At 39.9% G+C, this 21,803-nt stretch overlaps 1 protein-coding gene across 2 annotated transcripts in view; it reads right to left on the bottom strand.

The window, feature by feature from the left end:
- The window catches only part of ATP11B (ATPase phospholipid transporting 11B (putative)), a 178,029-nt gene that overhangs the window by 6,916 nt on the left and 149,310 nt on the right, over positions 1-21,803 (bottom strand). For both annotated transcript variants that reach the window (XM_075861675.1, XM_075861674.1), the window contains exons 27-28: positions 16,640-16,743; positions 15,641-15,806 (exon numbers count right to left, since the gene is read on the bottom strand). In XM_075861675.1, the coding sequence (XP_075717790.1) occupies positions 15,641-15,806; positions 16,640-16,743 (270 nt within the window). The remainder of the gene's footprint in view (positions 1-15,640; positions 15,807-16,639; positions 16,744-21,803) is intronic.

Below are 21,803 nucleotides of genomic sequence, written 5' to 3'. Positions count from 1 at the left end.
TTTATAATTGTTTTAATAATTATGAACCCTCCTACAAGAAGAAATCTCTCTATTAACACATTTTCTAAATTGCCAAAGAGGAGGAGAAAAAAAACAAAATAAATAAAGTTAACCGTGCAAACTACTTTTGCACCAGCAACCATGCGGTCTGGCAAAAGTGTGTTCATTCACTATTTAGATCTTAAAACGTTTGAGAAATACTTAAATATATTATCCGATTTCAGAAAGTCAGGACTAATAGCAAAACGGAGTACAGCTCAATGAGTCTGCAGACTTCATGATATAAAATGATGGTTAAGAGAAATTATACAAAGCAAAATTATCCTGTTTAACATTTACCAATTTTCTACTTATGAAACACACAATAACGAGAGCATATCGATTTCTACTAACCTGAACTTGAAACTACGTTTATTCTATACCATATGCAGAATGACTGGTGACTTGCATTGTAACCTTGCCTATGTGATTTTTGTTTTCGGTCATATATAATATAGTCGATGTATACACATAAATGTAAAATCTTTCCTGATCTATGATCATTCCTTCCAAATATCAAAAGACCGCAGCAACGACAAAAATATTTCAGGAAGACATTAAGATCAAATCTCAGCAAAATGGACAATGCCAAATATCACATTGTACGAAAATCCTCCAACGAACCACCGTTGAGAGCATTTTCTATTGGTAGTCCTCTTCTATAGTTATTAAAAATAATTTGTTGGCTACATGATTTAACCGTTTCCTATATTTCTTCATACACTCCTCACATCCTAAATTCTAGTAGTTTGCCATTATAATAACACTGCACATACTGATATTCTTGTAACTTCAATCTCTGAATTTCATTAGGAAAAAGCACTATAATAAATCATGTTTTCACCAGGTGCTGAGGATTTACCTAAAAAAGTCTACATAGGGGGCGATAACTCCTGGTAGAACACCCTTGCCCAGCAGTAATTTCATTTCTAACTGATCATTTGAAAAGACTGAAAATCAGCCATCAAAATAACATTGAAGCATCAAACAAATATACCCCTCTTTGTCCTATAGCATTCCCCACTTCCTTCTTGCCGTACAATAACTGCGCACATTGCCCTTTAAGGAGGCTCTGTCACCACATTATAAGTGGCCTATATTGTACATGATGTGATCGGCGCTGTAATGTAGATTACAGCAGTGTGTTTTTATTAATAAAAACGATCATTTTTGACGGAGTTATGACCTATTTTAGATTTATGCTAATGACTTTCTTAATAGATAACTGGGCATCTTTTACTTTTTGACCAAGTGGGCGTTGTGGAGAGAAGTGTATAACGCTGACCAATCAGCGTTATACACTTCTCCCCCTTCATTTACACAGCACATAGCGATATAGCTATATGGCTATGTGCAGCCACATACACACACTATAACATTACTCAAGTGTCCTGACAGTGAATATACATTACCTCCAGCCAGGAAGTGATGTCTATTCAGAATCCTGACATTTCTGTAGCGTCTGTGATATTTAAAGCAAGGCAAGCGTAATCTCGCGAGATTACGATGTAACCTGTCATTTAAAACGAATAAAACACGCCCAGTTGTCCATTAAGAAACTCATTAGCATAAATCTAATATAGGTCATAACTCCGTCAAAAATGATTGTTTTTCTAAATAAAAAACACTGCTGTAATCTACATTACAGCGCCAATCACATCATGTACAAGATAGGGCACTTAAAATGTGGTGACAGAGCCTCTTTAAGATCACAAAAAAACTCACTCGGCTGGTCCACTCAATTGAGTCTGAATTTATTGCTTAGAGCTATTCGTAACTCAGACACTTATGGTATATACACAGGATATGGCATAAATGTCTGATAGCTGTGGGTCCTAGCTCTGGGGCACCTATATCGAATACAGGAGTCACCACGCTGGCTGCCGATTTCAGGCGTGGACTGAGTAGAGAAGGGGCCGTGAATGCACAAGCTCCATTATGTTCTATGTTAGTTACAGAATTAGTTGAGCAGAGCCTGACCCCCTCTTTATCAAGTCCCTGCGTGGAATCAGGAGCCGGCAGGCACCACACCAGGTGGGATGAAGGTCGGGTGACCCACATCTATCAGACATTTACGGCATATCCTGTGGATATGCCGGAAATGTCTGAGTTGCGAACAACCCTTTAAACCTTGTTTGCCAAGATTGGCTGGTTCAATAGTGCAACACAAATCCTTGTTCACATTAGCTCATCCTCATTCCTTGTAGATTTTAAGGACAGGACATAGATTAGGTGTAAATAACTAGTGTAACATTGTACCTCACTGTAAATATAAGTCACTGTACCTTGTAACTTATTAACAGTATTGCAGAAAATGTTGACACTTTATACATAAAATTATTTCCATGGTAGCAGAAAAGATCCGATCAGCCGACAAGCAAGCATTTGCTCGTTTGTTGGCTGATCACTGCCATGTTTACACGGGCTGATGATCTGGAACGTCTGTTCGTATGAGCGCCCATTCATCGGTCTGTGTAAAAGGGCCTTAAAGAGGCTCTGTCACCAGATTTTGCAACCCCTATCTGCTATTGCAGCAGATAGGCGCTGCAATGTAGATTACAGTAACGTTTTTATTTTTAAAAAACGAGCATTTTTGGCCAAGTTATGACCATTTTTGTATTTATGCAAATGGGGCTTGAAAAAGTCCAAGTGGGCGTGTATTATGTGCGTACATCGGGGCGTTTTTACTACTTTTACTAGCTGGGCGTTCTGACGAGAAGTATCATCCACTTCTCTTCAGAACGCCCAGCTTCTGGCAGTGCAGATCTGTAATGTCACTCACAGGTCCTGCATCGTGTCGGCCACATCGGCACCAGAGGCTACAGTTGATTCTGCAGCAGCATCGGCGTTTGCAGGTAAGTCGATGTAGCTACTTACCTGCAAACGCTGATGCTGCTGCAGAATCAACTGTAGCCTCTGGTGCCGATACGATGCAGGACCTGTGAGTGATGTCACAGAGCTGCACTGCCAGAAACTGGGCGTTCTGAAGAGAAGTGGATGATACTTCTCGTCAGAACGCCCAGCTAGTAAAAGTAGTAAACACGCCCCGATGTACGCACATAATACACGCCCACTTGGACTTTTACTTTAAACACGCCCACTTGGACTTTTGCAAGCCTCATTTGCATAAATACAAAAATGGTCATAACTTGGCCAAAAATGCTCGTTTTTTTAAAATAAAAACGTTACTGTAATCTACATTGCAGTGCCTATATGCTGCAATAGCAGATAGGAGTTTCAAAATCTGGTGACAGAGCCTCTTTAAAGGCTAAGGACATCCTTGGTGGCTTTTTTTGAATAAAAATAAATACATAAATATATCTCTAATTATACCCCTCTACATTTAGCATAAAAATACTGATCAAATCAAAAGTATTAGGCTTAGGTGATGTCCCAAGAGGACACAGTAGGCACTGTCAGACCAGCTCACTGACTGATTCAATTGACAGCTGTGTTCTGCAGCTTCTATGTATAGTGATATATAGAAGTTGCAGAAGTGAGACGGAGTCTATTTTTTAATAAAAGTATATTACAAAAGTTATTTTTTTTATTCTAAAACACATACATTTTATGAAAATAATAGTTCTTGTAAGAAATGCTAGACAGCAAGCCTAGGTATGGACAGTGACCTTTATAACTTGACTTCTGTCCTAGAAGCTGATGTGCGACAGTCATGTTTTATGGGAATAACAGTACGTGCAAATGCATCATAATTGATTGTAATTGCTGCCCTATCAAGGAAGATCCAACACTTCAACATTAAAATTGCAAAATACAGATAAGGCCCCAATCACATGATGTTTGTGGCCTACATTTAATGTATTCGCCGAGAAAGCTCTTGACCTATATGTTAAATGTAGACTGTGACGGATGCTCATCAATGGCATCTGTCACCCAAGACTATAATGGAATAGGTTTAAAGTACAGTATACATCATGAACGCTCAAGATCCTTTCATGATGTATATGTTAAACGGATGCTATAATAGCGTATGGATGACTGATGCCACTGTTCGGCATTGTCACAGGCATTTTTTACCCATAGGCTATTATAGCATTCGTTTAACATATACGTCATGAAAAGCTATAAGCGCATGACCCACAGTATACAGTTAATGGATGATTGTGACGTACGCTATATAGTGACATACGTCACTCATAGGCTTTTTAATGTTAAAAAAAAAAAAATGTAGATTTTTTTGGCGGGATTCCATTGTATTAAAGTGTGTAGACTACTAAGCTATTCTAGACGTAAAAAATAAATAAATGGGTATACGGACGTATATCAGCCCGATGTGCTAATAAAGCCACTATGGACATATTTAAAGTGTACGCGGGGAGCTTCTCTGGCGTAAATGTTAAACATACATTAAAAGTATATGCAAGATATGCAACACTACGCTGCAGTAAATGCGTAATTCTATAAACCTACCTACAATCAACTAACTGTAAATGTCATCATATTATCCTACTGACTCGGCTACAGTTTGCACCAATAGATCTAGCAAAACACCACTGAAATTTTACTCTACATTTAGGGCACTTGATACGAAGACACTTAGCAGGCAAATCGCATTCATAATACAAACGGAGTAGGTTTCCTAGGTGGTACACAAATCTGTTTGTGCTCTCTGTACACAAGAGTCACAGATCATGGATTTCCTTTGTCGCCATTTTTAGATTCCTATAAAAAATACTAACAACTTTAATGCACATTATTATAAGTCTTCAAGACTATAGCTGATAAAGACAACGGTTCGTCTGTCATGCTGTCCAGATGTAAAGCACACAATGTGGGTTAAGGCACAATTCCACGAATGAATGAATTTACAAACATGGAAGTGATGTTCTCTACAATGACTAAATGCGTTTCTATCATATGACAAATACATGCCAGCACTGAATCATGTGCACGTCACACAAGAGTCCACAATGGACTACAGATCACAGTGCAGTTGGAGTACTACCTAGTCTGCTCAAGTGCTCTGCAGGTTTGATGCATCAGCTAGCAATTGCCTATTGTCCGACCCTCTGTGTTCGGTTTCAGCAAAGTCAAGTGCTGAACTGACTGAACCCTTATCCTCTTCCATCTAAAGGGACAGAAAAGTAACATTCTGGTCAAATAACCACCATAATGCTTGGATAGTTTATATACATCGAGAAAAAAAAAACAGCCCGCAGAATGAATTAAACAAGCATACGCTTATCACACACCATCGCTGCTTAATTGACTTGTCTGAATGGTAAATTAACCGAGTACACCTTCCTACAGAGAAAAACAAGCAGATTTAGTTTTTCACTGGGTAACGTGTAAAAATAAAATGGGGCATGAAGAAAACATGGGGAATGGATGCACATCCACTTAGGTACAGATAAGAGTACACAAATGAATCCACAACACAGTAGGACCTAAAGATAAGTGTTACAGTGTGAAAGAAAATCATACAAAAACCACAAACATTTACTGGTACTAGAGAAATGACCATTTTAGTTTTTACTATATTGACATGGAAACAATAAGATTAAAGGAGGTGTTAGTAGTCCTGCGTCTAGGAGCCAGTTTTTTTTTGGGGGGGTTCTTACGGTAACTTGCCCTTGTAGTCAAGTAGCTCCCACCCTGCCACTGGATAATAATATACCGGTATCTCAGTTGTGTGTTCTTTTTTTTTTTTTAAATCCACTCCAGAGCCACTATATTGTTAGGCCTTGTTCACACCTGTGTTGGAGGCTTCGTTAGGGGCCTCCGCTGCATATGCCGTTAAAAATACAGGATACAATTGTGCAGCATGCTGCGCTGTAGTTTCCGGTAAAACCATTGACACCCCCGATAAAATCTATTAAAGACAATGGGTTCCATTGGCGATGTCCATCTTGCAACGGAACCGGCGGCTCCAGTATTTATTATTCTTCTTCTCTGATGGAGCAGAGCAATGGAAACTCAAACACAGATGTAAACCCATGTAAATTTTTTTTTTTTTAAGGATGTCAATAAGAACAATATAGAAATTACCAGAAGCAACCAAATCCATAGGCACTGGCAGACAATTTTTAGTAGCATTGGTTTCCGGATGAATCCAGCCCTGTCCACCAGTGTTTACGGTGTTCCTACAAGGTCACAAACAGAGACGGGACAGCTAAATCAGCTCTCCAATGTAAGGTACAAATCAAACTATTGGGGTTATCTGTAGTCCTACTGAACTCTCATGATTTGACAGCTTTAATATAGTACCACACAAAACAATGTTCCTGAATCCACTATAGCACTCGTCCATGGTAGAGTGAGATTTAAATAATTAAAAAATATAAAGTGGTGGCTAAAGATAGTGTAAACCTTATAATATTCACAAATATTTAGATCCTAGCAAAGGTTATGGATTCATTCTGAAATATTTATGCAATGAGGAATTCCAGCGGCCACAAGAATTATCACTTCATGCTTCAATATTATTCTGTAGTAAATCTAAAAAACACCATTGCAGTATTAAAGAGACTGTCACCACATTATAAGTGGCCTATCTCCTACATAAGGAGATGGGCGCTATAATGTAGGTGACAGCAGTGCTTTTATTTAGAAAAACAAACTATTTTTACCACGTTATTAGCGATTTTAGCTTTATGCTAATGAGTTTCTTAATGGACAACTGGGCACGTTTTACTATTGACCAAGTGGGCGTTGTACATGGGAGTGTATGATGCTGACCAATCAGGGTCATGCACTTCTCTCCATTCATTTCCTCAGCACATAGGGATCCTTTTAGATCGCTATGTGCTGTCTTGATATCACTGATTAGTATCTTTAGGGGTATATATTGTTTGTTTAATGGTAGCAATATAGTTATATTGATTACAAACTACAACCTGCCTGTGTGAAATACCCCACGCAGTTTGTAAAAAAATGTCTTCACTTAGGTTCAAGTGTTCATCACTTATATTCAAGTGTTAATACGCTTTCTTTGCCACTTTGGTCTCAGTGACTTGCTGGAAAGTTTTCTTGGGTGAGCTCAAAAATTGTGTCGGGCGGACTAGGTGTTGATTGTTTATACTTGGTTTTGATTTTTCTATTTTTGTTATTTAATATTCATTTTTTATTTTGATTTTTCAATTTTTTGTTGATATTTAATTCCAAATGGTGTAAAGTACGTCCGAGTATTGAGTTCAAATACCCTCAGGGGTATCTCCCCGTTCGTGTGATAATTCAGCCTGATAGATGCTGTTATAATATGCACTCTGCCTGTTGCATCTATGTTATAGTGCTAAATCTAGATAGCTGCACTCTGTGAGGATTTCAGCTAGTGTCTATCAGCTAGTGCAGCTGCCAGTTACTCTGCCCTTATAAGGACTGCTTCCTGTGTTCCAGTCGGTCACTGAATACACTGTTATGTTCAGACTGAATTGCTGCGATACATTAAGACTGGATCGATATAAAGTCTAAGGATATAAGCCTGTACTTTTCGGCTGGTGCAGCTATCAGCTGTAGAGCCCTTATAAGGACTACTTCCTGTGTTCCAGTGAGTCACTGAATTCACTGTTATGCTGAAACTGAATAGCTACGTGAACTATGGATATAAGCCTGTACTATTCGGCTGGTGCAGCTATCAGCTGTTGAGCCCTTATAAGGACTGCTTCCTGTGTTCCAGTGGGTCACTGAATTCACTGTTATGTTAGGACTGAGTAGCTACGTTACCTATGGATATAAGCCTGTACTAATCGACTGGTGCAGCTATCAGCTGTTGAGCCCTTATAAGGACTGCTTCCTGTGTTCCAGTGGGTCACTGAATTCACTGTTATGTTAGGACTGAGTAGCTACGTTACCTATGGATATAAGCCTGTACTAATCGACTGGTGCAGCTATCAGCTGTTGAGCCCTTATAAGGGCTGCTTCCTCTTTCCAGCCTGTCACTGAACTTGCCCTACGCGTTTCATTGCTCATAAAGGTGTCTGCCGCAACTCATCAGGGGCCTGCTGTTAATATTTGTTTGTTCTGATAATTAGCCTACAATGGCATGAATAGACATACAGTGATGCCTGACGTCGCTTAGCTTTGCTGTGTGCTGTCTTATACGAACACATTAACGATACTGAAGTGTTTAGACAGTGATTAGACATTCCACGGGATGTCTATTCACAATCCCGGCACTTCGTTAATATTTCTGTGGTAGTTACAGCAGAGCAAGCGTAATCTCGTTGTAACGAGTCATTTACAGCGTAATCGCGCGGGATTACGCTTGCTCTCCTGTAACTACCACAGAAACATTAACGAAGATTAACGAGATTGTGAATAGACAGCACGTGGAATGTCTATTCACTGTCTAAACACTTCAGTATCGTTAATGTGTTCGTAGAAGACAGCACATAGCGATCTAAAAGGATACCTATGTGCTGAGGAAATTAATGGAAAGAAGTGTATGACGCTGATTGGTCAGCGTCATACACTCCTCTGTACAACGCCCACTTGGTCAATAGTAAAACACGCCCAGCTGTCCATTGAGAAACTCATAAGCATAAAGCTAAAATCGCTAATAACGTGGTGAAAATAGATCGGTTTTTTTATTTATTATAAAAAGCATTACTGTCATCTACATTATAGCGCCCATCTCTTTATGTAGGAGATAGGACACTTCTAATGTGGTGACAGAGCCTCTTTAACCCCTTAAAGGGAAGGTGTCAATTTTGTTTTTTATCATATTGCTTTTATATATTGAGGCACATACAACCCCATAGAGAATACAAACGGAGCCGTTCCATTCACTGAAGCGTACGCCGCTCCCACAGACCAAAACGAAGCTCGTTCGCAGAGCGAAATCCGGCACCATTTTCATGTGGACCGGAAGCCGCTGCCGGACAGTAAGATGACGACTTCCAGCCGCGGCTTCCGCCCATATGTTCAAGGAAGCGAAGGCGCAAGGAATAGGAGCGGAGGCGGCAGGAGAAGGTAATTTATGTTAATGTATGTGATGTGTGTATTATGTTTGTGTATATACATGTTATACTGAGTGCTGAGCCCTTTATCTAATCCTCCTACACTGTGCAGTCGCTCAGAAAATGGCGGTACACAGTGTAGGAGGTTTGAAGATTCAAACCCCTCCTTCTCCTGGCACTAGCCAGAAGAAGGGAAGGGGGATTGTGTGAGGACACTAGAAGAGAGTATGTCCACCCCAAATTTGCAGCATAAATCAATGAGGTTGCTTTACCACATTGACCATGCTGCAATTTTGGGAACTGATCCCTCTAGTGGCCAGCACATGGATATGTTATAAATTAGAATGTAATTTATAATATTTCCTGACTTGTGAAGAAAAAAAAAAAAAAAATTAAAACAATGTGTAATCACTTTTAAATAATAATTGTTTAACTGAAAAAAAATATATAATAATTTCTAGCGACACATTCCCTTTAACGACCGAGCCATTTTTCAGATTTTAATTTTTCCCTCCTGACGTTCCAAGAGCCAAAGCTTTTTTATTTTTCCGTCAATGGAACGGTGTGAGGGCTTGTTATTTACGGGAGTAGTTGTAGATTCCAATTGAAAGTACCATATAATGTACTGGGAATCTGAAAAAAAAATTATTTGCGGGCTGAAATGGTAAAAATTGCGATTCCTACATTGTTTTTTGGGTTTTCGTTTTACGGCTTTCACTGTGCGGTAAAAACACAACTTCACTTTATTCTGCGGCTCAATACGACTACTTTTTTTTAAAAAAAGAAACGTTTTTGTTTAAAAAAAAAAATTGTTTCGTTTCACCACATTCTGAGAGCCATAACTTTTTTATTTTTCCCTGGATTGAGCGGTGTGAGGGCCTATTTTTTGCGGGACGAGCTGTAGTTTTTATTGGTATTTTCTGGTACGTACAACTTCTTGATAAGTTTTTATTACATTCTTTTTTTGTTTTTTACTGCGTTCACTGCGCAAGTTAAATAATGGTATATTGAAATAGTTCAGACTTTTACTGATGCAGCGATACCAATTTTGTTCATTTTTTACATTACTTTAGAGGAAAAATGGGAAGGGGGGGGGGGTTTGAACTTTAATATTTTTTTTTCCACCACTACTAACAATATTAAACTTTTTTTTTCCACCACTTACTAGTCCCCCTAGCGGACTTGAACCAGCGATTGTTAGATCGCTGGTACAATATACTGCTATACTAATCATCGCGATGTGGGGGCGCCGATGAGCTGTCGGAGGGGGGCGCCCCCCTCTCTATAACGCATCAGATGCTGCGGTGGCGATTGACCTCAGCATTTGAGGGGCTAAACGGCCAGGAACAGCGGGATTGCTGTTCCGGCTGTTAGTCTGGGCTGTCAGCTGTAAAACACAGCCGACACCTGCGGTGTATGGAGGGCACTCAGCCCGTGACCGACCTCCATGCTTCCCTATGACACTTATCACGTGCATGTATGTGACAATGCATCAAGGGGTCAGAGTGTTGTAGAACAGTACTTGTCTTAACAACTGTCTATTTATTGAGCAACAGTGTGTGGATAAAGGGTCAGAAGTTATTAAGACTTGCGTTTCACACGCCAGTCTTAATACACATTTTGCTACAGTAAGATACCACACACGTGTTCATAGGCGAACTCCTCCGAATAAACATGTTGCATCTTTCAGCTGCTGCGCGCCACAATTCTGGTACGAAGACTGCACTGCGGCTGTGCACCATCCATTTCCCCCTTACCAATGGACATACAATAAAGAAGTAAACTCACCTCTTCACTTCTCCCGAGCTGAACCCCTCTGGCTTACTCAGCGTGTTGCAGCTCATACAAGGCAGCGACAAGGTATTACATGCAACAAAGTACTCAAAGTCCTGAGTGCTGCGTCTACGTCAGGACACTGCCCGGCGTCAATATGTTGTATGACCCGCAGCATGCTCAGGGAGCCTGATGGAACCCAGAGTGGTGATGTGAGCATACTTTTTTTTTGTCAGATGGGGAGGGGGCAACGTATGGGGCAAAGCACATGCCTCTTCCTTGCTGCGCCCCACAGAGTGAAATCTATGTAACTTTCTGGCATAAATTATAATAATAAAAACTTTTCACAAAAGTGGCGAGGGCGGCGTAAACAAAGGTCAAAGTCGTGATTTGAAACTCAAATTAAAGCGTACCTCCACTTTTAGTGAAAACGGAGTCTATAGAAGTAACGGCCATTCTGCATACGGGAGCCATGGAGACCAGAAGGACACTGTAGCATCCATTTGCGTTACCATTTTAACGGCAATGCTTCCATTTCAGTTGGTTTTAGTTTGTCTCCATTCCGTAAAGTTTCCGTCTTTTTTTACAGAAATAATAGCGTAGTCTACTTTGCTCTTGTTTCCGCTAAAAAAGTGCTGCGGAATATGTTATATAAGTAACAGAAATAAATAAAATTGAAATCAATGGTAATGCAAATGAAAGCTATATTTTCCGTTTGGCTTTCCATTCATCTGTTCCTCTGACTGAACAAATTATCGGAAACCTTTAACGGGCCCAAACGTAGATGTGAATAGGCCATTAGAACTTCTCAACTAACTACACAAAAGTTGTTTCAGGAATTGTCTCTCTATACCGAGGTTTAAAAAGTAACTTATTTAAATGTGAAAATGTATCACACGAATACACCGTTAAAGAGGCTCTGTCACCACATTATAAGTGGCCTATCTCCTACATAATGTGATCGGCGCTGTAATGTAGATTACAGCAGTGTTTTTTATATAGAAAAACTATAATTTTTTATGGAGTTATGCCCGATTTTAGCTTTATGCTAATGAGTTTCTCAATGGACAACTGGCCGTGTTTTACTTTTTGACCAAGTGGGCATTGTACAGAGGAGTGTATGACGCTGACCAATCAGCGTCATACACTTCTCTCCATTCATTTACACTGCACATAGCGATATAGCTATATCGCTATGTGCAGCCACATACACACACTATAACATTACTGCAGTGTCCTGACAATGAATATACATTACCTCCAGCCAGGACGGGATGTGTATTCAGAATCCTGACCACTTCTCTGTGATTTACAGCATAGCAGGCGTAGTCTCGAGAGATTACGCTGTAAACTGTCATTTACAGCAAGATCTCGCTGTGCTGTAAACCACAGAGAAGTGGTCAGGATTCTGAATACACATCCCGTCCTGGCTGGAGGTAATGTATATTCATTGTCAGGACACTGCAGTAATGTTATAGTGTGTGTATGTGGCTGCACATAGCGATATAGCTATATCGCTATGTGCAGTGTAAATGAATGGAGAGAAGTGTATGACGCTGATTGGTCAGCGTCATACACTCCTCTGTACAACGCCCACTTGGCCAAAAAGTAAAACACGCCCAGTTGTCCATTGAGAAACTCATTAGCATAAAGCGAATATAGGTCACAACTCCGTCAAAAATTACCGGTTTTCTAAATAAAAAACACTGCTGTAATCTACATTACAGCGCCGATCACATCATGTACAAGATAGGCCACTTATAATGTGGTGACAGAGCCTCTTTAAGGCAAACTACTCTTAGGAGCCATTATGTAGTGGTAATTTAAACATTTATTTTTTTATAATTCCATGTAGTGAGTTGTTTCCTACATCATTGGATTTGAAACTCAAGTTTTCTTAATGAAAATATCAAGAACAAATTAAGACTAGGGTTACACAGACTTTTTGTAGCTAGACTTTTTCTTCCTTATAGCGTAGTCAGAATGTGTCTTTTTTTTGAAGATTGCAATGTATATTACACATGGAGTATATCGATCTGTATCTGTAAACTAAATAAAAAATATTAAATACAAAAAAAAATAAGTAGTCTTAAAAGTCAAATGTATACATAATTTTAAAATAAATTTTCCTAGGTATCCATGAAGGAAAAAAGTACTACTTTTAAATCAATATTTTTAAATTTTTTGTGTGTTTTTTTGAAGAACAAAAAGTCTCAGTGTAGCCCTAGCCTCATTTGGAACAGACAATATTTATAGAAGAAACATAAAACCCTATGGGTATGTTCACACAGAGTTTTTTGCAGGCAGAATTCCTTTAGGAATTTTGACCTGCCTGCGCTTTCTTTGCCCACGGCCATTGAGTGCCACAGGCAAAAAAATGTTTTCTCTGCCTCCCATTGAAGTCAATCAGAGATGGAAACGCAGGAAGAGAATGACACTCTTTCCCGCTCGCGGGAAAAAAACGCCTCCGCCTCTTATTGAAATCAATGGGAGGCGAATTCGGCCATTTTTTGGTGTGGTTTCTGTCTGTTTCCGCGTAAAAAAAACTCTGTGTGAACTAGCCCTAAGTGTGAGAAACACATCAAAATCAAATGCTTTTTCAAATAAGCAATAAAATATAAACAGGTATATAAACAGATGGCAAAGAGTTATGCAGCCTGGAATTTTCTAGCATGCTCCAGATATAGTCCGTTTTAATTGTATGTTTCCCCTTCATCAACAAGCAGTCAAACCATGCTGAGCAAAGTAACAAAACAAGAGCACAGTGGGTCTGTTATCAGAGTGTCATGCTAGGGATTTTTCCGCACGACATGCACTCTTATTGCAGGCTCTTTAACCTGGTAAAATCTAGAAATAAAATGAAGAGCAAAATTAACAGCTAGCAGCGCTGGCTGTTAACATATTCATACCCATGCCTCGCTCCATCTAAGTGCTGGTTAGTTGAGCCTCAGCATGCAAAAAGAAAAAAAAAAAGTGGATGAGGAGCCTCCCCTCCTACTCTACCTAATTTTGCTCAGCTGATTCCTTGCCCGTGACAGAGGCTGCAGGGCGATGAATTCGTCACTTAAAGTAACTCTGCTGGGATACATCTACAGGTGGACAGAAAAGGTATGTAACACACAACACGTCAGTAATAGTCATTTCAAAACATGGGAGAGGAATTTCTATACATATTTGAAATGTAAATAGAAATATAATACACAGAAAAATGTCATGTCACCATGCACAAAAGTGGCAGCAAATTGAAATGACAGCTCTGGCCTTAGGCACTACAATGGCAGAGTTGTAGCAGAAATGCTGCATGTTGTCACACTGTGACGCTAGTCAACCCACCGAACCACATATGGGACGCTTCAAAGAGCCGACCAGCCAATACTGTTCATTCATAGAATTTTACCAGCTCTTCCCAGATAATCCAGCACTTCTGATCAGCTTTTGAGATTTTACACCACTCTAAACTCTTTATGATACACGTAAGACTTGCAGAAAAAGAAAATTAGGCCTTATATAAAAATGACACTTATAAACTTAAAAAGTTTATTTTGTTTAATTACTGAAACTTATTGGGTAGGTTGAAAAAAAAACCTCAAATGAATGTGATCTGAACATGTAACAGACCTTAAATTAAAATACTTTTAGAAACGAATTGAAGATCATGCTGGGCCTTCACATTTACAAGCATTTAAAGCAATGGTTTAAGAACCTGCCATTTTCAGCATTACAGTTTATCTTGCGAAAAACGCTGCGAAATGGAAACCAGCAGTATACACCTCTTGACTTGTCCAAAAATACCATTATTGTCTAGAACTTACAACCAGGCAGCACAATTATAGTGCAATTACAAGTATTGGTAATTAACGATATAAAAATATATTATTCACTTTGTAACAGTCCTAACTCAGGCCTTGTTCCGTTAGGGGCCTCCGTCACAGATTTCGGCAAAAACACCAGAAATAGCGCAGGTACAACCACGGACACCCCGACGGAACCCGTTAGGTGGTGTCCGTAAAGCAACAGATCCGGCACTTCCGGTTATTCCCTTGTTCTGCTCCTCTGATGGTGTAGAACAAAGAAATACCAAACGTGGAGGTGAACTAGGCCTCACACAGATATAGTAAATGTTGCATCAGCAGCAAATGCAGGCACTTACAAATTATGCAAAATAGCTCTATAGTATAATATATATATTATATATATATATATATATATATATCTCTCAGGCAAAAAATATATATAAATGTAATATAAAGTATATGTATGCATATATACACATACACATTATATAAGATTTTGGTATATACTCTTTGGATAATATCTGCACATGGCTTGTTAAAAAGTGCAAGACAGAAGAATCATTGCAGAGTATAAGGGTATGTGCACACGGTAGCAGGCTTTTACGGCTGAAATGACAGACTGTTTTCAGAAGAAAACAGCTGCGTCGTTTCAGACGTAAATGCTCCTCCTCGCATTTTGCGAGGCTTCTCTGACAGCCGTAAATTTTGAGCTGCTCTTCATTGAGTTCAATGAAGAACGGCTCAAATTCCGTCTGAAAGAAGTGCCCTGCACTTCTTTTGACGAGGCTGTATTTTTACGCGTCGTCGTTTGACTACTGTCAAACGACGACGCGTAAATGACAGGTTGTCTGCACAGTACGTCGGCAAACCCATTCAAATGAATGGGCAAATGTTTGCCGACGTATTGTAGCCCTATTTTCAGACGTCAAACGAGGCATAATACGCCTCGTTTACGTCTGAAAATAGGTCGTGTGAACCCAGCCTTATAATACAGGAATACAGTGCTTGTATTTAGTGCTAGAATAGACGTGTTAACTGTGTATGTGCACAGACAAGTATCCATTAATAAAACCTCTCTGCAAAGAATGACTGATGGCCATGTACAGTTTTCGATACCTGAGCCTTCTCTGTACTTGTAGGATAAAGGAGTCTATAAATCACTTTCTTCAGGACATCAAGAAACAGACAAGCAGTGGTGATTATGATTATGGCAAACCATGCAGATCCACTGGAAAGCAGTTGGACAAATACAAAGTACATGTCTTGGGTGTGTAAAAATGGCCTAGGGAGAGGGGAAAAAAAAAGAAAAAAAAAGTAAAAACGTATTGGATTTCATTATTAAAAATGTAACCTTCAACCCAGGCAATAAACAAATGACTATAACTAAAATGAAATGATACGCAAGTTTAGTGAAATGTATACATTATAAAAATGGGAAATACAGTAAGTTACATTTAAAAGTACTTCCATCATGACAAAAGTGCAAAATAAAGAAGCACCCGTAAATTTTATCCTATTGGGCTTTTTAGAGTGCCCACTACATAGCCCACAGCCAATCCCAAGCCACTGTGCCATCTGATCACTTTAACTAGACCACTAGGCAATGCAGTGCAAGGAAAGTCATGCCAATTGCACTTTCAGGAATAGTTTCCAGAATAGAAAAACAGGGCTTAGGGTGGAATTAAAGCTTCTAACGCCATCTGCTGCTTTCTTTTACTGCAGAGCCAGTGAGACTGCAGATTGTACAGAGTATTTTCTGAGATTTCAGCATGGTGCAGAGGATTAGGGACACCAATAGGAATTTGTCAGCTGTAGGCGGGCAGAGTTTGAGTTTCTCATGAATAAAAGTCATTTTAATATCACACTGGGAAACTTTGAAAAAGGATAATACACCTATTCTTATATGGATTTTAAAAGTAAGAACAGGTCTAAGACCTATCTAATAAAAATATGCAGTTTATATTTTAAAATCTAGTGATTTCATAATTTTTTTAGATATATTTTTTTCTCAAGCAGGCTTTTTAGATCGTGATACAACTGACAACCCATATAGTATAAAAGTATTATGAATGATAATAAATGGCATTTGTAGTTTGAGGGCGATGCTGCGCTTACCAGATAATTCCACCATAAAACAGTGAAAAGATGAAATAAAATGCAATGGAACCCCAGGTGACAAAATGATTTATCCAAGTCCAAAACTGTGTTTCAAGGGCCATCTGAAAACAAAAGCAAATTTGTTGGTGTTCAGACATTCACAATTAAATGACGACGTAAAATGCATTTTCTGCTTCACATCATTCCAAAGTATAAGACTACATAAAATGTTGACTATCTTGTGTATTGCTATTCAATAAAATTTTATACTCTTAAGTCAGAAAGCTAAATTCAGAATTCTGCTGGATTCTTGCTACCAGAGCACAGCTGACATTTACAGAGCTAAGCTGTTAACCCCTTTAGGACGCACCGTTTTGGCCTTGAAGCACAGCCGATTTTTTCAAGTCTGACGTGTTACTTTATGTGGCCAAGCGACTGATATTGTTTTCTCGTGACACATTGCACTTTATGTTAGTGGGAAAATTTGCTCAATAAACTCAATATTTATTTGTGAAAAACACCAACATTTAGAGAAAATTTGCAAAAATTAGCATTTTCTAAATGTAAATGTATCTGCTTGTAAAAGGATAGTAATACCACACAAAATAGTTACTAATTAACATTTCCCATATGTCTACCTTATGTTTGCATCGTTTTTAGAATGTCCTTTTATTTTTCTAGTATGTTACAAGGCTTAGAACTTCAGCAGCAATTTCTCACATTTTCAAGAAAATTTCAAAAGGCTATTTATTCAGGGACCAGTTTAGTTCTGAAGTGGCTTTGAGGGCCTTATATATTAGAAAGTCCCCATAAAACACCCCTTTTTAAAAGCTGCACCAAAGTAATTTTTTTGACAAAATAATTTTTTTCTGTAACAGAAGATTTTACCAGAGAAACACAACTCAATATTTATTGCCCAGATTCTGCAGTTTTTCAAAATATCCAACATGTAACCCCAGTGTTGTAATGGACTGAAACACAGGCCTCAATAATAGAAACGCACCTAGTATATTTTTGGGCCTTTTTTTTTTTTTTTTTTTTAATAATATATTTTAGGCACAATGTTAGGTTTGAAGAGGTCTTGGAAACATTTTGACACCACGGTTTTTTGCTAAATTTATTGGAATTAGTGTGTAAAAATTTAAATATACTTTATTTCTGAAAAAACATAGTAATTTCTACATGAAATAAGATAAAAAGCACCCCAACATTTGTAAAGCAATGTCTCACGATTACGCCAATACCCTATATGTGGTAATAAACTGCTGTTTGGACACACGGCAGGGCTCATAAGGGAAGAAGCTCTTTTTGGCTTTTGGAGCCCAAATTTAGCTGAAATGGTTTTCGGGTGTCGAATTTGCAAAGCCCCTGAGGTGCCAAAACAGTAGAAATACCCCAAAAATTACCCCATTTTGGAAACTACTCCCCTCAAGGAATTTTTCTAGGGGTATAGTTAGCATCTTGACTCCACAGGTCTTTTGTAGAATCTTTTAGAAATAGGCCGTGAAAATAAATATTAAAATTTTTTCCAATAAAATGATAAATGTTTTCATTTTCACAAGGGATAAAGGAGAAAAAACACCCCAACATTTGTGAAGCAATTTCTCCCGAGTAATGGCAATACCCCACATGTGGTCATAAATGTTCTTTATTAGAAAATAATTTACCCTTTCTGGAGTGATCCATATATTGCTTTTTCTTTTTTCCCTCCCCGCTCTCCAAGAGCCATACATTTTTTATTTTTCTGTCAATAGAGTGGTGTGAGAGCTTATTTATTGCGTTCCGTTTTTATGGCTTTCACCATGTGGTAAAAATGACAACTTAAAGAGGCTCTGTCACCAGATTTTGCAACCCCTATCTGCTATTGCAGCAGATAGGCGCTGCAATGTAGATTACAGTAACGTTTTTATTTTTAAAAAACGAGCATTTTTGGCCAAGTTATGACCATTTTTGTAATTATGCAAATGAGGCTTGCAAAAGTCCAAGTGGGTGTGTTTAAAAGTAAAAGTCCAAGTGGGCGTGTATTAGGTGCGTACATCGGGGCGTTTTTAATACTTTTACTAGCTGGGCGCTGTGAAGAGAAGTAACATCCTCTTCTCTTCAGAACGCCCAGCTTCTGACAGTGCAGATCTGTGACGTCACTCACAGGTCCTGCATCGTGACGGCCACATCGGCACCAGAGGCTACAGTTGATTCTGCAGCAGCATCAGCGTTTGCAGGTAAGTCGATCTTACCTGCAAACGCTGATGCTGCTGCAGAATCAACTGTAGCCTCTGCTGCCGATGTGGCCGTCACGATGCAGGACCTGTGAGTGACGTCACAGATCTGCACTGTCAGAAGCTGGGCGTTCTGAAGAGAAGAGGATGTTACTTCTCTTCACAGCGCCCAGCTAGTAAAAGTATTAAAAACGCCCCGATGTACGCACATAATACACGCCCACTTGGACTTTTACTTTTAAACACACCCACTTGGACTTTTGCAAGCCTCATTTGCATAATTACAAAAATGGTCATAACTTGGCCAAAAATGCTCGTTTTTTAAAAATAAAAACGTTACTGTAATCTACATTGCAGCGCCTATCTGCTGCAATAGCAGATAGGGGTTGCAAAATCTGGTGACAGAGCCTCTTTAACTTTATTCTGCGTCTTAATTTGATTACGGTGATACCAACTTTATATAGGTTTTTATTAATATTTTTTACTTTTGCAAAGAAAAAAATAAATAATTTTTGTATCACCATATTCCGAGAGCCAGAACTTTTTAATTTTTTGGTCGATTGAGCGGTGTGGGCTTATTTTTTGCAGGACGAGCTGTAGTTTTTATTGTTACCATTTTTTGGTACATACAACTTATTGATACATTTTTTGCCAAGCAAGGCGACCAAAAACAAACAATTCTAACAATGTTTTTTATCCTCTTTACAGAGTTCACCGTGGGCTATAAATGACAATTTTACTTTATTCTGTGGGTCGATACGATTACGGCGATACCATAGGTATATAATTTTTTGATGTTTTGCAGTGTTTGCACAATAAAACCACTATTTTTAAAAATACATTATTGTGTCTTCATATTCTGAGCCATAACTTTTTTTTAACGGTTTCTTTTTTTTCCTATAATAAAAGAACATGTTTATAGGAAAAAAAACATGTTTTTTTTAACTTCCTCTTACTTTTTTTTGTCACACTAGGGGCTTGAACACCAGCAGCACTGATCGCTGCTAGAATATATTACACTACCTAGGTAGTGTAATGTATTCTGTCAGTTTGACACCGACAGTAACGTAATAGGAAGCCTATCAGAACCAGCTGGAGGCTGGTCCTCATAGGCTTGCGTACATGGCAGACAGAGAGGCCATTGTTTGACCTCCGGTTGCTATGCCACCGATCAGCAATCCTTGCGATTGCATTGTGGGGGCTGCCGATCTGATACAAACCCCCTAAATGTGGAGATCGCCGCATTTAAGGCCTCATGCCCACTTCAGTCTTTTACTTCAGGGTGCTAGCCGTTTTTCTGACGGCTAGCACCCTGACCCATTAATTTCAATGGGGCCATGCACACTTCAGTTTTTTTGACAGTCCCGTTGCTCCGTTCGGATCCAAAGTAGAGCATGTCCTACTTTGGTCCGAGATTCCGTGACCGTGATGGCCCATGCAAGTCAATGGGGCCATCAAAAAAACTGAAGGCACACGGAAGGCATCCGTGTGCCGTCCGTGTGTGACGGAGCCGTTGCCTAGCAACGGCCGGGCGGGCAGAAGTACATTACAGATATATTACACTAATCGGCAGCAACTTGTCTATCAATCACTGATAGAGAAAAGAGGCTGCTGATTAAAAATAAAATAAAAAGCAGTTTATACGTACCCGGTCGTTGTCTTGGTGACGAGTCCCTCTTCTTCCTCCAGTCCGACCTTCCTGTATGACGCGGCAGCCTGTGATTGGCTGCAGAGGCCGCTGCAGCCTGTGATTGGCTGCAGAGGCGGTCACGTGGGATGAAGCGTCATCCCTGGAGGCCGGCCTTCTGACGTCATCCGGACGTGCGTAACCGCCACTACAGCCTGTGATTGGCTGCAGCGGTGACATGGGATGAAACGTCACCCCTGGAGGGCAGACAGGAGGAAAGTATGAACTTATTTTTTTTAATTTCATTAAAATTGTATCTTCCGAGCGCCGAGCATGGTACTGTCCAGGGTGCTGAAAGAGTTACCGCCGATCAGTGCAGCCCATTAACTCTTTCAGCACCCTGGACAGTACCATGCTCGGCACTCGGAAACATGGAGGGCACACGGCCGCTAAAACGGGCACACAAATTCGTCAAAAATGGCCGTGAAAACGGTGTTGGAAGTGTACACGAGGCCGAAGGGGTTAATTGCTGGAAGCAACGGCGATGCACCGCTGGCCGGTAAGACTGGAGTATCAACTGTCGGAGACCGCTGACCTCCCAGGTCCTGGCGCACACAGTCCCCGACAGTTGCAGTGGGAACCGCGCAGCAACTGTACGTCCTGGTGCACAAAGAGACTTCCCTCCAGGACGTACAGTTGCGTCCTGGTGCACCTAGGGATTAAAGGAACAGTGTCGCCACAAAATATTTTTTTTATATCAGTTTGATGTTAGTGTTTTATTAAAAACGTTTGTATTTATTTGTGTGTTACTTTTTTTTATTTTTACACTTTTTCTTCCCTATGGGGGGCTGCCATTTTTTTCCCCATTTCTGTATGTCGATTAACGACACATACAGACATGGAATACGGCAGCTCCAGTCCCATAGGGACTGCGAACGGGGCCCGTTCCATCCACTATGGTGTACGCCGTCTGTGTGGGAACGGCGAATGCGCCGCTCCCACACAGTCCAATTTGAAATGCGCGCCGTCCGGAAGTCGCGGCCGGACAGTAAGATTACTACTTCCGGTCACGGCTTCCGGACTTGTGCACATGGAGCAGCGGCAGCAGACGGAGCGGACGGTCCGGAGGGAGCGGCGGCGACTGGAGCAGGTAAGTGATTTCTATGTATGTTCGTGTTTTACTGTGTGTTTACTACTGTATGTTAACCTACTACACTGTGTGTTAGCTCAAAAAATGGCGACACACAGTGTAGGAGGTTAGACCGTTCGATCCCCTCGTTTCTCCCGGCACTAGCCAGGATAAAGGAGGGGGGGATTCTGAGAGCTCACTAGAGCGAGG

The sequence above is a fragment of the Rhinoderma darwinii genome, chromosome 4, assembly GCF_050947455.1.
Source record: "Rhinoderma darwinii isolate aRhiDar2 chromosome 4, aRhiDar2.hap1, whole genome shotgun sequence".
NCBI classification, from domain to species: domain Eukaryota; kingdom Metazoa; phylum Chordata; class Amphibia; order Anura; family Rhinodermatidae; genus Rhinoderma; species Rhinoderma darwinii.
The sequence above is the reverse complement of the archived record's forward strand: the minus strand, read 5'-3'. Positions and strand labels throughout refer to the sequence as shown.